We start from the raw sequence: 14,645 nt of genomic DNA, 5'->3' as shown, positions 1-14,645 counted from the left end.
TCCTTTGATAGTTTTGTCTGTTTTTCTATACAAATTTCATTTATGATTTTGTCCAGTTCTTTAAAGAAACTCTTTTGTATTTTGACTGATGTTTTACTAAATATGAAGACTAATTTGTTAAGGCAGTCATTTTTAATTATATTAATCAAATCCATCAGATGAACAATGAATGTTTCTTCAGTTATTTTTCTTCCTTTATTCCAGCTGTTATAATTATGTAGTTGTCTTTATACAAGTCCTGTATTTTGGGGAAGACTAGTTCCCACATATGTAATGGGTTTTGTTGTTATTGTAAATGAGACTTTTTTCTGACTTCTTCCTGATCTTTATTGCTGATAAGAATGCAAATCATTTTTGTAGGCTAATTTTATATCCCGTGACCTCATTTCTTGTCTCCATTAATTTTTGCATTGAAGTGGATTTTTCTAGAGACCCTATCATGTCATCTGCAAATGATAATATCTGGACCATTTCCATGGTCAGCCCTTTAATCTCTTCTTCCTGTCTTATTCCAGTTGCTAGAATTTTGTCAAATGAAAGCAATGAAAGTGGGTATCCTTGTTTTGTTTCTATTCTTTGTGGGAATGCCTCGAATGTTTCTCCATTGTCGATTATGTTGTCTCTTGGCTTAAGCTTCATGCCTTTTATTGTGTTGAAAACTCCCTCTCCTCATTCTTTTTTAAGAATTTGGCTCCCCAAAGTGACATAACTTGCAAACATGACCATATGTCTTTGAAAACATAGATTTCACTAAAAAGATAAACAAAACTAGTTCTTACCTACAAGCAGGGGAGGAAGAAATCTACACTGACTTAATAATAAGTGATTAACAAAATAAGAATCTGTTAAGCCTATTTCTACCTAAGATGTTGTATGTTGTTGCTGAGTTGTTTCAATCATGTCCAACTCCTCATGACCCCATTTAGGGTTTTCTTGGCAAAGACACTGGAGTGGTTTGCCATTTCCTTCTCCAGCTCATTTTACAGATGAGAAAACTGAGGCAAACAGGATTAAGTGACCTGCCCAGGGTCACAAGAATAGTAATTGTCTGAGGCCAGTTATGAACTCAGGAAGATGAGTCTTCTTGACTCCAGGCCCCGTGCTCTATCCACTACAGTGCCATCTGGCTTCTTCAAGATTTAACAGAGAAAGATGTAAAAATAAAGTTATAATCTTTTCTGTTATAGAGCTAGACAAATTAGAATTTGGGATAGAAAGGATGTTATTAGTCATAATAATGATAGGGGTATGCTGGTAAATATTTAACAACTGGCTCTGAAAAAAATTACACAGGACATACTTTTCAGTTGAATCTGGGATGTTATCATTTTGTCCATCAGTTTCTTAAGTCCAGACAATCACCAGAACAGTAGCTCCTTTGCCAATCTCTGAGGTATAAATGCTCATACGGAGAGCAACAATCAGCTCTGGGATCAGCTGGAGCTTATTCTAGCACACCCCTGGCTATGATTAATATGAAGAGATAAAGAATTTTCAAATATATCCATTTTTGTTAAAAATAAAAGGGCATTTAACAAAGATAGGAAACAATTTTAAAAAGAATGGGAAAAAGGGAAAGGAACTGGCATTTCCAAAGAGAAAATTCCTCAGTACATAATGAAAGGAGGTTAATCCCCAGAGAAGCATAAGAAGTGATTGTCTAAAAATCAAAAATACCACATTGTATTTCCTAGCTTGAATAGTTAAAATATAGCTAGAAGTTCAAGCTAGATACCCCTCTGGTCAGGAAATGTGAAGATCGATGAAAAGAAAAAGGAAAGAAAACAGATCGAGTTGATTGCTTCTAACAATAAAAGGATTATAGGTATAAGGTGAAAGGGACCTTAGAAGCTATTCAGTCCAATGCCTTCATATTACAGGTGAGGAAACTGAGATCCCATAGGTGAAGTGACTTGCCTAAGGTCACATAGGTAGTAAGTGAAAGACAGAACTTGAAAACAGGTCTTCTTTAGAGTTAGTGCCCAACCCATTGGATGACTGTGGAATGCTGCTGAATTAAAAGAAAAACAAAGAATGGCTCAAGAAACAAAATCTGCAAATGTGTTTATAGAATCTTCAGTCTAGAGGTGGACCCTTAGAGTCTTATTCCATCTGACAGTCTGTCAAGGCCAAAGCTACAGCCCTTCCTCCTGCTTGACACCCCTTTCCCTTTTCCTTGTCCCTATTCTTAATCTCCCACCTGATACTTGGAATGTTCCAAGCACAGAATTTTCCAGACTAGAAACTAACTTGGACTTGAGTGGGACTCTGCCTCTTCCTATAAAACATTTGCCATCTTTAGCTTCTCTAAACTGCCCTGATCCCTGAGTTACCTCCTGAGTTACCTGATACATAGAGACGGACCAAGAAGTCCAACCCATTGAACCGGTGAGAGCTTGGCATAGGAATGTGCTGGAACTAGTTCAAACTGGCCCAGGAGAACCAAATGTTCAGTTTTCATCATGATCACTTCTACCTTGGAAATTGGCAAAGGCCACCAATTAGGACTTGATTTATTGTTTGGTTGATAGTCTAAACTTAAGAAAGGGATGGAGAGACTATTAATGGTGCAGATTAAACTTAAAAGTGTGTCCTGCAAACACATACACACACACACACACACACACACACACACAGGTTGTTAAATATTTACTAGTACACCCTTAACTTGGGGTAAAGATGTGCCAGGTCCTAGGAACTGCTGCTCACAAAACACCCATGAACTCTCTCTTTCTGCCATGACCACTGTGCCTGAAGCACTCAGGTGGCACACCTGGTTATGCCCTCTCCCTTATCTTTGGAAAAAGACAGGAAAAAGGAAATGGATTTGGAGGTGTCTGTTATGGCCTCGTAACTGGAGGGGGTGTGGAGGAGGGTGGTTGTCGTTTGGAGGGGGCAGCTGCTGCCTCGATTTGGAAGACTGACATTTCCCTAGTGACTTCTGCCTTGGACCCCCTCCCTTAGGTCTATCCAGCTAAACCTAGCAGCCTTGCTTTACAACAAAGAAAAGGGCCTAATCCTTTCAGCACTAATTAGCTCATCTGGTTCTTCTGAGAAGCTCCATTAAGTCCCATAAATGGACCCATAGTTGCTTACGGGAACATATTAATATGAAAGAAAACCATAGCAAGACTCAAATTAAGTGGTTAGTCTATAATATATTGTGCAACTCAAATTAATTTTGATGACTAATCTCTGTCCTGTTGTACAGATGATGACCCCCCTCCTCAGGAGAGGGGCAGGGGATTGATTATAGGACCAGAGTGCTGCATATGTCATAGGAAGTCATTTTTTTAGGTTAGTTTTACTTGAATGGTTTTCTTTGGGGGGAGAGAGAAAGGCACATTTTTTAAGAAAACAAATCATGCCAAAAGCTGATTCTTAGAAAAGACTAATAAAATTGAGTGGCAGCTAGGTGGCTCAGTGGATAGAACTCTCAGCCTGGAATCAGGAAGACCTGAGTTCAAATCCAATCTCAGACACTTACTGGGTGAGTCACTTAACCTTGTTTGCCTCAGTTTCCTCATCTGTAAAATGATTATTATAAGGAACTGAGCCCTGGAGATACGAAATGACATCTACCACTCTTGGAGGTATGATTTGAACCTAGATGCATGGTTGCTAAGGGCTGTGTATTGCCCCATTGCCAGGAGTCAATGGAACGGATCTGGATGGAGGAGCATTTGACAAGTCTTTTGAATGACCCTATGACAGTACAGTGAGTCTGAAAGTCTCTTTGGGCTGAGTTATGTCTTTCTGTTTTTAGACTTGCCTGTACGTGTATTATGGGGTTGTCCTGAGAGCATCTAACAATGCCGGGGTAGTCAAGGAACACCTGAGCACTCTCCTAGGCACCTCCCACAAGCGTGCATCCCAGAGAGAGGTAAGAAAATGCTTTGAGATCTCATCCCATCTGCCCTACTTCCTCAACTGGGACTAGAAATGGCCCCTCCCACATGTTAGATTTAATTTCTGTGGAGCTCCTTCACTTCCCACTTCATTAATCAATCAGGCCAAGGAATAGAGATGATCTTATAATGATACCATAATAGAATTGTAGTTTAGTTTGTGGGTAGTTGAACCCCCTGTGAGCTAATGAGAAGACAGACTCCACACCTGTATCTTTTGCCACAATGTGTGGGAGGAGTACATAGCAGCTAATATATCATTTTACATATCATAATATATCACTTCACCTATGGGATCTCAGTTTCCTCACCTGTAATATGAAGGCATTGGACTGAATAGCTCCTAAGGTCCCTTTCACCTTATATCTAGAATCCTTTTATTGTTAGAAGTAATCAACTTGATCTGTTTTCTTTCCTTTTTCTTTTCTTCGATCTTCACATTTCCTGACCAGAGGGGTATCTAGCTTGAACTTCTAGCTATATTTTAACTATTCAAGCTAGGAGATACAATGTGGTATTTTTGATTTTTAGACAATCATTTCTTGTGCTTCTCTGGGGATTAACCTCCTTTCATTATATACTGGGGAATTTTCACTTTGGAAATACCAGTTCCTTTCCCTTTTTCCCATTCTTTTTTATTGTTTTTGTTTCCTTTCTTTGCGCTTTTATTAACAAAAAAATGGATATATTTGAAAATTCTTTATCTCTTTGTGTTAATCATAGTCAGGGGTATGCTAAAGGAAGCTCCAGCTGACTCCAAAGCTGATTATTATTTTCATTATGAACATTTATACCTCAGAGATCAGCAAACTTGAGTTACTGTTTTAGTGATTGTCTAGACTTAAGAAAGTGATGGAGGAAATGATATGTTCTGCCTATGAGACACATTTTTATCCACATAAGATGTTTAAATGTACAGACAGGAGGATTGAGAGCAGTCATGAACAGCAATTTCAGGAATCTTACCCATCCCTGCCAATGGAAACTTATTCTTCCTTGGAGGGAGGCAGGATAAGGGCCCACAAAGGTGGCCACTCTGTTCATCCTCTGAGAAGAAGAGATACCTGACTAGAATTATATCTATCTGTTCCCCCAAATATTGCTGACCTAGGGACACATTTTTTAAGTTCAAATCACTTCTCTGGCCACTATTTTTTAAAGGGGAAGCTTTAATACCTGAGCTTATACCCATAGATTTAACTCCTTCCCATCAAATGCTAATTACACAAAAGACTATCACAAATAGTGAATTGCAAATAAACCCATTTATCCAAGTATATATTAAACAGAAATCAGTGTTCCATAGATTAGAATATGTCAGAAAATACATGAAAGTGAATGAGCTCTTTACACGGGAACTAGATGAGATCTCCCTCAACCAAGAGAGAGGTCCTAATCTCATCCAAAAGGGCATTTCCTGAAGTCTCTAGGGAGGCAAGCTGGGGCATGTGGAAGTGCTGGCTTTTCCTATGTGTCTGCAGATTTCAAATTCTGTCTGTTTCTCTCTCCAAGCATCTGGATTCAGTCCCAAGGAGAGTTTGGAGCCATGTTTTTCCTCTTTCACAGAGAAAATAAAGAATGTCTGTCCTCTTCAAAACATTTTCATGAACTCATGCAGACATACAGTTGAGTCATCATTCTCTCTACCAATTAAGAAAATCTTATGCAAAATTCTTCAGGCGTGGATGGAAAACTGGCTTATAGGCAGATGAAATAATTGAGTCTGAGAGTTTATGGTCACACAGTAAGTGACAGAAGTAGGATTCAAATCTAGGTCTTCCTTACTCTCAGTCCACTATTCTCTTCTCTCCACCAGTATGTCTTTCACTATTAACTAGTTTTGTGCCTAGATGGACCCTGGAAAGGCTAAGAAACCACATACAAGATGTGGAATATTAGACCTAGAAAGGAGAAAATCTATTGGATTTGGTGATTAAGCAGAAAGTACTTAGAAGGCAATCAGTACTACATTGCTATATGCTGCAGAGAGGTCAAGGAAGATTGGGGTTGGGGGAATTAAATTTGGTGCATAGGAGGATTGCTGGTGAGTTTCAGTGGTAGGTAAGGAAGCAGAGGTGTGCTGGAACCAGCTAGAACCAGTTTCCAAGGGCTGATTGTTAAATGTTCAATATGAGCATCTACGCCTCAGACATCAGCAAATGCTGCAAATCAGGCCTTGATTTCTTGTTTTGTTGATTGTCAGCCTAGACCTAAGAAAGTGATGGGAAAAAAATGTTAACAATACAGATTAAACTTAAAAGTGTGTCTTGAGTACATTTTGTGGGGAAAACCAGTTGTTAAATATTTGCCAGCACATCCTCTGGATGAAATGTAGATGAAAATGAAAGGTAGGCAAGTGTCTCTTGGTCGGCTGCTTAATGACCCTTGAGTTCTGTAGAACATGCTGTGACAAGAACTACCAGGAGAGATTTAGCCATATTTATAATCTAGCCTTAGGCCAGCCCTGGACCTGAGCCCCAAGGCATAGTAAACTGGCTGGAGCAGCAAGGGGAAAGAAATTCTCCATGGCCTCACACCTCTCTACTTCCCAAGGGAGGAAGGCACTTTATAAGCCTGATAGTCCCCTCAAAATGTGAGCTATTGCTGCTTGTTCAAGGGTCTGTGTTCTGCTCCATCTCCCTTGACCTACCCAGATTGTGCATCCTCTGTGGCCAGAAAATGGTGCCAGGTGTCTCTGAACTCAGCTGGGCAGGTCCTCAGGCCTGCCACTCAGCTTATACTCAAAGCCAGCCCATGTAGGTAGAACTTGGAATCCAAACTGGGCCAAGACTAAAATGAAACAGTTCCTGCCCTCAGGGAACTTACATTCTACTGTGGGAAAATAGTATGTACATAGAGAAGTAACTAGAAAGTTATATGGAGGGGGCAGGACATTAACAAGCAGGGGAATAAGGAAATCTTTCAGTCAGGAAGCACTTACTAAGCACCTACTATGTGCCAGACACTATGGATTTTTTTTGGCAAGGGGGTAGATGAGACCTCTGGCTTCATTGGTGTAGGGATCTCCCAGTGTGAAAACTCCTTCTACCAACATAGATCAGGATTTACTCTGTAACTTAGAGAGTTGTCCAGGGCACCGAAAAGTTAAGTGACTTACCCAGGGTCATACAGCCAGTATATGTCAGAAGCTGGACTTGATCCCAAATTTTCCTGATTCCAAGACTGACTCAATACCACCTGCCACTCTGGAGACACCAATACATAAATGAAATAGTCCCTGAACTCAAGGACCTTTCATTCAATTGAGGCAGCTAGGTAGTACAGTGGATAGAGTACTGGACCTGGAGTTGGGAAGACCTGAGTTCAAATCTGACCTCAGACACTTGCCAGCTGTGTAACCTTGGGCAAGTCACTGAATAGCTGTTTGCCTCAGTTTCCTCATCTGTAAAATAGGGATAGTAATAGCACCTACCTTCCAGGGTTGTTGTAAGTCTCGAATGAGATAATAATTGTAAAATGCTTAGCATACAGTGCCTAGCACACAGTAGGCACTTAATAAATGTTACCCTCCCCTCCTGTGCATAGGTGGAAAGTGGCACCTGAACTGAACTTTGAAGGCAGTAAGGCATCCAAGAGGCAAAAGGCAGGAGACTGAGCATTCCCAATGTGTCCAGAGGCACTGAGATTACCGATAAAATGTCCTTTCTGGCCAACAGTAGGCTAGCCAGTTTGGTTGGAACATAGTGAGTGCAGGAATGTAATCAGCCTGGAAAAGTAGCCCGAGGCAAGCCGGGAAGGGATTTAAACACCAAATAGATGAGTTTGCCTTTGGTCCTCTGGGCAGTATGCAACCAGAGCCTGTGCTGGGCCAGCAGGGCCTTCAAGAAGCTGGAGCCATCTTGGTGTAGATGGAGCACTGGGCTTGCACTTGGGAAGACCTGGGTTCCAATTCTAACTCTGATAGCACTTGTGTGACCTTGGACAAGTCACCTCACTGCCTGAGCCTCAGGGGCTTAGACTAGATGCCTCCTAGGATCTCTTCCCACTTTTGATTGAGGATCCCTCTGATATCCATACCATGGTATGCCATTTGAGTAGGACTTTGTGAGAATTTTAAAGAATTTTAATTTTAATGATTAAGAACTTATCTAAGCCTGTTTTGTAGGCTCCCAGTACTAGACAGGAACTCAGAGGCCACTTAGTCTGACCCTTTTATTTTACAGAGGAGACTAAAGCACAGAGAGGGCGGGAAACCTATGAGAGATCACCCAGAGACTCCTAGTTCTAGTGCTGGGAGAAACCTCAAAGGCTACTTAGTCTAACCTCTTCATTTTGCAGACAAGGAAACTGAGGCCCAGATTGGGAAAGGGACTTGCCCATGGTCACAGGGACCATATGTATAAGAAGGACTTGAACCCAGGACTCTAATTCTGAGGCTAGCTATCCACTACACCATGCTGCCCCTCAATTTTCTTGTCTGTAAATGGGGTAATAGTGCCTATATGAACTGCTTCTGTGGGGAAGGAAGCTCTTTGTCAGACTGAAGACACAATGAGTCCAGGAGCTATCACCGTCATTGGCATTCCCACAGGGCATAGCCATCACCATTGGGCTCGCAGCCACTCGACACTTTACCATCACTTGTGCTGTTCTGGAGGAATTTGGCAAAACCATCATCCAGGGGAAGACTCCCATCTCTAAGATTGACCAGGTGGGTGAGCATGGTACTTGGCGATGCTCTTAGGGCCCTTCAAGCCAGTGGGGGAACAGAAGAAACTGGGATGGCAGTGAGGCCCAGGTTGGCACACCAAGATCTCCCTATCCACTCCACATATCACCTTTGCCCCACCATGGCAAGTGGTCAGTAGTTCCTCTGGAAAGACAGTCAAGGTTACTGAGCCTTCTTCACAGTGATACCAGAAGGGCCTTCAAAATTCCCACTTGGATCACATCCAAGAGCATAGCAATGGCTTAAAGGGAGCTCAGACATTGTGTAGCCCAAACCCCTCATGTTATAAACAAGGAGGAGGCCCAGAGAGGGGAAGCTATTTGCCCAAAGTGGGCCCCAATGTAGGTTTGCTTCACTGTTGGGTGAAGGTGGGTAGGTTGCTTCTGGACCTTATTTTCAAGGCTGGAATAGATAAGCATCTGGATCTGGAATGGATCTGAGGTAGTTCTGCCTGGAGGCAGGGGAAGGACAGAGCCCTTTCCTTCTGCCTAGGGTGCCTAGATGGCATGAGTATTCTGTCACCCCAATGGGCTCACTAGAGACTTAGCTGAGCAGTGCCCCCCATCCTCTCTGACCTGAGCTTCCTGTAGGGATCAAGCACATGGCCTGTCTCCTTTCCCCTGCTGCCTCTGGAGGGTCAGGACCAAGGAGAGAAGGCAGGGATAGAGGACAGCATCTCTTTTTGCCATACATGCCACCTTAGCTTGGCATTGAATCATGGGAGCTGGGGAGAAAGAATGGGAAGGGGGAATGCCCTGAGGGTGGGTCTTTCTGGATCCCACTGCAGTACCTGGAAGACATCCACTGGAAGTGGGCCAGCAGCACTGTGTTGCTCTGCTATGGACATGTGGCATCCCGCACAAGAGACAACATCCTGACCCTGGCTGACAGCATCGCCTCCCGGATCGTGTGTTACTTCCACTGCAGCCACTGGGTATGATGACTGAAATCTCAGGCTCCCCCTTTCTTTATCCAGGTGCCATAACACATGAAGTCTGTGTTCCAATCCCTTTGCCCCATTCAAAGCCTCAATCTTTGCATCTGACTAATGGATGTCCTCACCCTAGCGGGGGAATCATGAGAATGCCTGAGAGGGGTTCGGAGCTGATCTGTTTTTGTGCTACCAGCCTTGTTTCCTTTCTCTGGCCATCTGGGCATCCAGCCATCTGGAGTCAAGTCAGTTCAGCATCACTTTTGATCAGAATTGGAGAGTAGGGCAGGGGAGGACAGAGCAGAGTGGCACAGAGAAGGGAGACTTCATCTTTGAATTCCATTAGCTGTCATCCCCAGGCCTACCAGACTTTGTACCTGGGCTGGAGTTTAGGGCAAGGGGAGCATTCTGATGGGGATGGGGAGGGGGGAAGTTGGTGTCCTGAAGTACTCTGGACTACCAGAGCAAAATAGGAATGTCAAAAAGTAGCCACAATCCTGTTGAATGGTTGGGAAATGGTAGAGAATATGAGAGACTTCAGTGTCCTGAGGTCAGGACAGCTGGAGAAAGGGCAGGCTAGGCCACCCTCTTCCAAACAGACCAGTACCATCCTCAGGGGATCAAGGCCTCCTTCTCCTACTCCCTACTATGAGAAAGGACCCGCACAAAGCTTGCTGAGTCCCCAGGGGAAAACCCCTTGATTCCAATGGGTGGGCCATTAGGAGGGAGGAATAAGAGCTAGATTCCTAGACCATATTGGCAGGCTGAGAAGGCTGACAACACAGGATCTCAGAGATCATCGAATGGAATCACCATTTGAAGCCCATCTATAGCATTAACAAGACAATCTCAAAGGTCCCTCCTAGCCAGGCCCTATTCTAGGCACATGAGAGACCAAGACAATGAAAGAGCCCCTGCCCCAAGGACCTTATGTTCTAGTGGGGAGAAACAGCCTGTCTCTAAACAGGACCTCTAAGTCCCATGAGCCTTAGCTCATTGTGTACCCCCATTGTGCAGAAGCCCAGCCGTAAGGCTGGGTGATGTAAGTTCTACCCTGACATCTCACTCCTGGATGCCCTTCCTCCTCCCCATCCCCCCTCTCTTGCTCCCGGCTTCCTTGCAACTCTAGGACGGTCCCTTGAAGAAGAGTTTTTTGACATCCACGCTGATGCTCATTGCTGCCATCAACAGCAACAAAGAAGTCAAGAGCTACCAATTCTTCCAGAAGCCCCAGCTCATTCTGTGTCTAATGGTGAGTGCCTAGTCTGGCAGAGGAGTGGAGGGATAATTCAGGACTGGGTTAAGCCTTTGAGCATTAGTACACAGAGGGTGGGGACCCACTGCTCTTCAGTTTCCTTGAGGCCAGATTTAAGGGAGGATGAGATTTAGGGGCCTTTGAGAGGCAGCAACAGTCAGACAACTTGGCTTCAGATCTCAGCTCTAGAATTTACTGTCTGTGATCTTGGGCATATCACTTACCTTTGATGGGCCTCAACTTGTTCCTCTGTGAAATGAGAATCTTGGACCAGATGGTTTCTCAGGTCCCTCCCAGCTCCAGAATTCATAGAAAGCATAAAGCTAAAACTACAAGATGGTACCTTGAGCAGCCAACACATCCTTATGCCCGCCTTCAGCTAGCTCCACAACTCAGAAAGAATTACAAAAAGCCCCAAAAGGTAGGTTGGAGAGCTTGAAATGCCAAGGTGAAGGGTTCATATGGTATCCTAAGGGATGGTCAATGTGAAATTGCGTGAGCAAGGGATTGACATGGTCAGACCTGGGCTTTAGGAAGATTATTTTGGCAGCTGTATGGAAGATGGATTGGAGAGTGGAGAGGCTGAAGGGAGGGAGACCAACGGGGAAGTTGTTGCAGTAATCCAGACCAAAGGTGATGAGGGCCTGATGAGGTAGGTAGGTAGGTAGGTGGTGACTGTGGCAGACAAGCTACAGACACTGATGTGAGAAATGTTTTTGAAGTAGAATTGACAAGACTTGACATCTCATGGGATATGGGCGGCTTAGGGAGAATGAAGAGTTGAGGACAACTTTGAGGTTGTAAACTTGGGTGACAGGTTGGATGATGGTGACCTTGACAGCAATGGGGAAGTTCTGAAGAGGGCTAAGTGTGGGGGGAGAAAGACAAAGTGTTCTGTTTGCACATGTTGAGTGTGAGATTTCTACAGGACACCCAGTTGGAGATGTCCAATTGGTTGCTGGAGATATAGGATTAGAACTCAGGAGAAAGACTGAAGATAGATATATAGATCTGAGAGTCATCTGTATAGAGATGATAATTGAACCTATGGAAGTTGGTACAATTACATAAAAATGTTTAGAGAGAGAACAGAAGAGGACCCAGGTCAGAACCTTGAGGGATGTGGATGAAGATCTAACAAAGGAGACAAAGAAGGGTAGGAGGAGAACCAGGAGAGAGCAGTGTCATGAACACCAAGGGAGGAAAGGGAATTGGCTCCAGGTGGAGGCAGTGGCCAATAGCATGGAAGTCTGATAAGAACTGAGAAGTTTAGATTTAGATAAATAGAGATTTAGCAGTTCCTGAGGAACCACGGAGAGAACTTTCAATTGAGTGGTAGGGATGGAAACAGGGATGTGCTGGAGCCAGCTCAAACCAGCTTCTGAGAGCCAACTGTTAAATTTTTAGTTTGAGCATTTATGCCTCTTTAAATCAGCAGGGCTTGATTTACTGTTGTGTTGCTTTTCTAGGCTTAAGAAAATGATTGAGAAAGTAATAATACTGAAGATTAAACTTAAAAATAATGTTGTGCTTACTTTTTTAGAGTCAGTTTTCAAAATTTTTCTCAATTATACATAAAACCAATTTTTAATATTTGATTTTTTAAGTTATAAGTTCCAAATTCTTTCCCTCCCTCCCTCTATTCCCCCTCATTGATAAAGCAAGCAATTTGCTACAGATTTATACATGTGCAATCATGCAAAGCATATTTCCATATTAACCATGTCGAAAAAAAGCAGACAAAAACCCAAGAATGATAAAGAAAGTTAAAAAATATTATGATAAAAATAGTTGATAAACAGTCAAAGGATGTGAACAGGCAATTTTCAGATGAAGAATTTAAAGTTATCTATAATCATATGAAAAAATGCTCCAGATCCTTATTGGTTAGAGAAATGCAAATGAAAACAACTCTGAGGTACCACCTCACACCTATGAGAATGGCTAATATGACAGAAAAGGAAAAGGATAAATGGAAGAAGATGTGGGAAAATTAAAACACTAATGCATTTGGTGGAGTTGTGAGCCAATCTGACCATTCTGGAGAGCAATTTGAAACTATGTCCAGAGGGCTATAAAACCATGCATACTCTTTGATCCAGCAATAAATACCACTGCTAAATCTGTATCCCAAAGAGATCATAAAAAAGGGAAAAGGGCCCACATATACGAAAATATTTATAGCAGCTCTTTTTATGGTGGTAAAGAATGGGAAATTGAGGGGATGCCCATCAGTTGGGGAATGCTGAACAAGTTGTGGTATATGAATGTAATGGGATACTATTGTTCTATAAGAAATGATGAGCAGGCAGATTTCGGAAAAACCTGGAAAGACTTATATGAACTGATGTTGAGTGAAGTGAGCAGAACCAGGAGAACACTGTACACAGTAACAGTAACATTGTGAGATGATCAACTGTGATAGGCTTACCTCTTTTTAGCAAGGATCCAAGACAACTCCAAAAGACTCATGATGGAAAATGCTATCCACATCCAGAAAAAGAGCTATAGAGTTTGAATGCGGATCGAAGCTGACTATTTGCTCTCCCTCTCTCTCTCTCTCTCTCTTTTTGTTGTTGTTTCTTCTTTCTAGTGGTTCCTCCCATTGGTTCTAATTCTTCTTTACAACATGACTAATGTAAAAATATGTTTCATAGGAACGTATATGTAGACCCTGTATTAGATTGCATACTGTCTTGGGGAAGGGGGAGGGAAAAGAGGGGGAGAAAATTTGGAACTCAAAATCTTGTAGAAGTGAATGTTAAAAACTAAAAATAAATTAATATTTTAAAAAGGAGATAAGTAAAATCATCATCACGACAAAAATCTGTTCAAATATTTTTATAGTACATACACATTTTAAAAGTAGGCACAAATAAGTTGTGATACAGTAATAAAATGAAATAGTATAATGTAATTGGGGGCAGCTAGGTGGCGCAGTGAGTAGAGCACTGGCCCTGGAATCAGGAGGACCTGAGTTCAAATCCGGCCTCAGACACTTGACACATGTACTAGCTGTGTGACCTTGGGCAAGTCACTTAACCCCAATTGCCCTGTCCCCCCCCAAAAAATAATGTAATTAAAGTGGACAAGTATAAGGAATGCAAAGAAATCTGGGAAGATATTGATGAAATAATCCTAAGCAAAGAGAGCAGAATCAAAAGAACAGAGTCTCATGAACAAAGTTTGTAAGAATAAAAACATAATTCTGATGGCAACAGAAACTGAAAAATTGTCATGGTATTTGAGTTGGAATTAATTAGTTTAAATGGAAATAGTTACTAAGCAAGTTTAGTTATGCTCATTTTCACAGTGTTACATTTCTAATAAAAATCTATTGATTGTTTTTAAAGGAAAAAATAGTCTGCTTTGATCTGCATTCAGACTCCATCCGTTCTTTCTCTAGAGGTGGATAGCATTTTTCATCATAATTCCTTTGGAATAGTTTAGGATTGTTATATTGCTGAGAATAGCTAAGTCATTTCCAGTTTATCATTATATAATATTTCTCTTACTGTTTACAATCTTCTCTTGGTTCTGCTCATTTCACTTTGCATCGGTTCATGTTAATCTTTCTAGGTTTTTTTAAAAATCATCCCGCTTGTCTTTTCTTATAGCATATATTCTAATTCCATCACAATCATATACCACAATTTGTTCAGCCATTCCCCAATTCATGGATATCCCTTCAATTTCTAAGTCTTTGCTACCACAAAAAACCTGCTATAAATATTTTTGTATGAATAGGCCTTCCCCTTCCCCCCTTTTTTGTCTCTAGAATATAAACCTATAGTGGTATTGCTGGCTCAAAGGGTATGCACAGTTTTATAGCCCTTTAGGCATAGTTCCAAATTGCCCTCC

At 42.0% G+C, this 14,645-nt stretch overlaps 1 protein-coding gene across 1 annotated transcript in view; it reads left to right on the top strand.

Moving 5' to 3' along the window:
• Positions 1-14,645, top strand: part of LOC118833036 (maestro heat-like repeat family member 5) — a 138,403-nt gene that overhangs the window by 58,154 nt on the left and 65,604 nt on the right. The window contains exons 5-7 of the mRNA XM_036740429.1: positions 3,767-3,883; positions 8,461-8,580; positions 9,386-9,532. Coding sequence (XP_036596324.1) covers positions 3,767-3,883; positions 8,461-8,580; positions 9,386-9,532 — 384 coding nt within the window. The remainder of the gene's footprint in view (positions 1-3,766; positions 3,884-8,460; positions 8,581-9,385; positions 9,533-14,645) is intronic.

The sequence above is a fragment of the Trichosurus vulpecula genome (genome assembly GCF_011100635.1).
Source record: "Trichosurus vulpecula isolate mTriVul1 chromosome X unlocalized genomic scaffold, mTriVul1.pri SUPER_X_unloc_1, whole genome shotgun sequence".
Classification (NCBI taxonomy): Eukaryota; Metazoa; Chordata; class Mammalia; order Diprotodontia; family Phalangeridae; genus Trichosurus; species Trichosurus vulpecula.
Note: the sequence above shows the minus strand (reverse complement) of the source record. Positions and strands in the feature narration are given on the sequence as shown.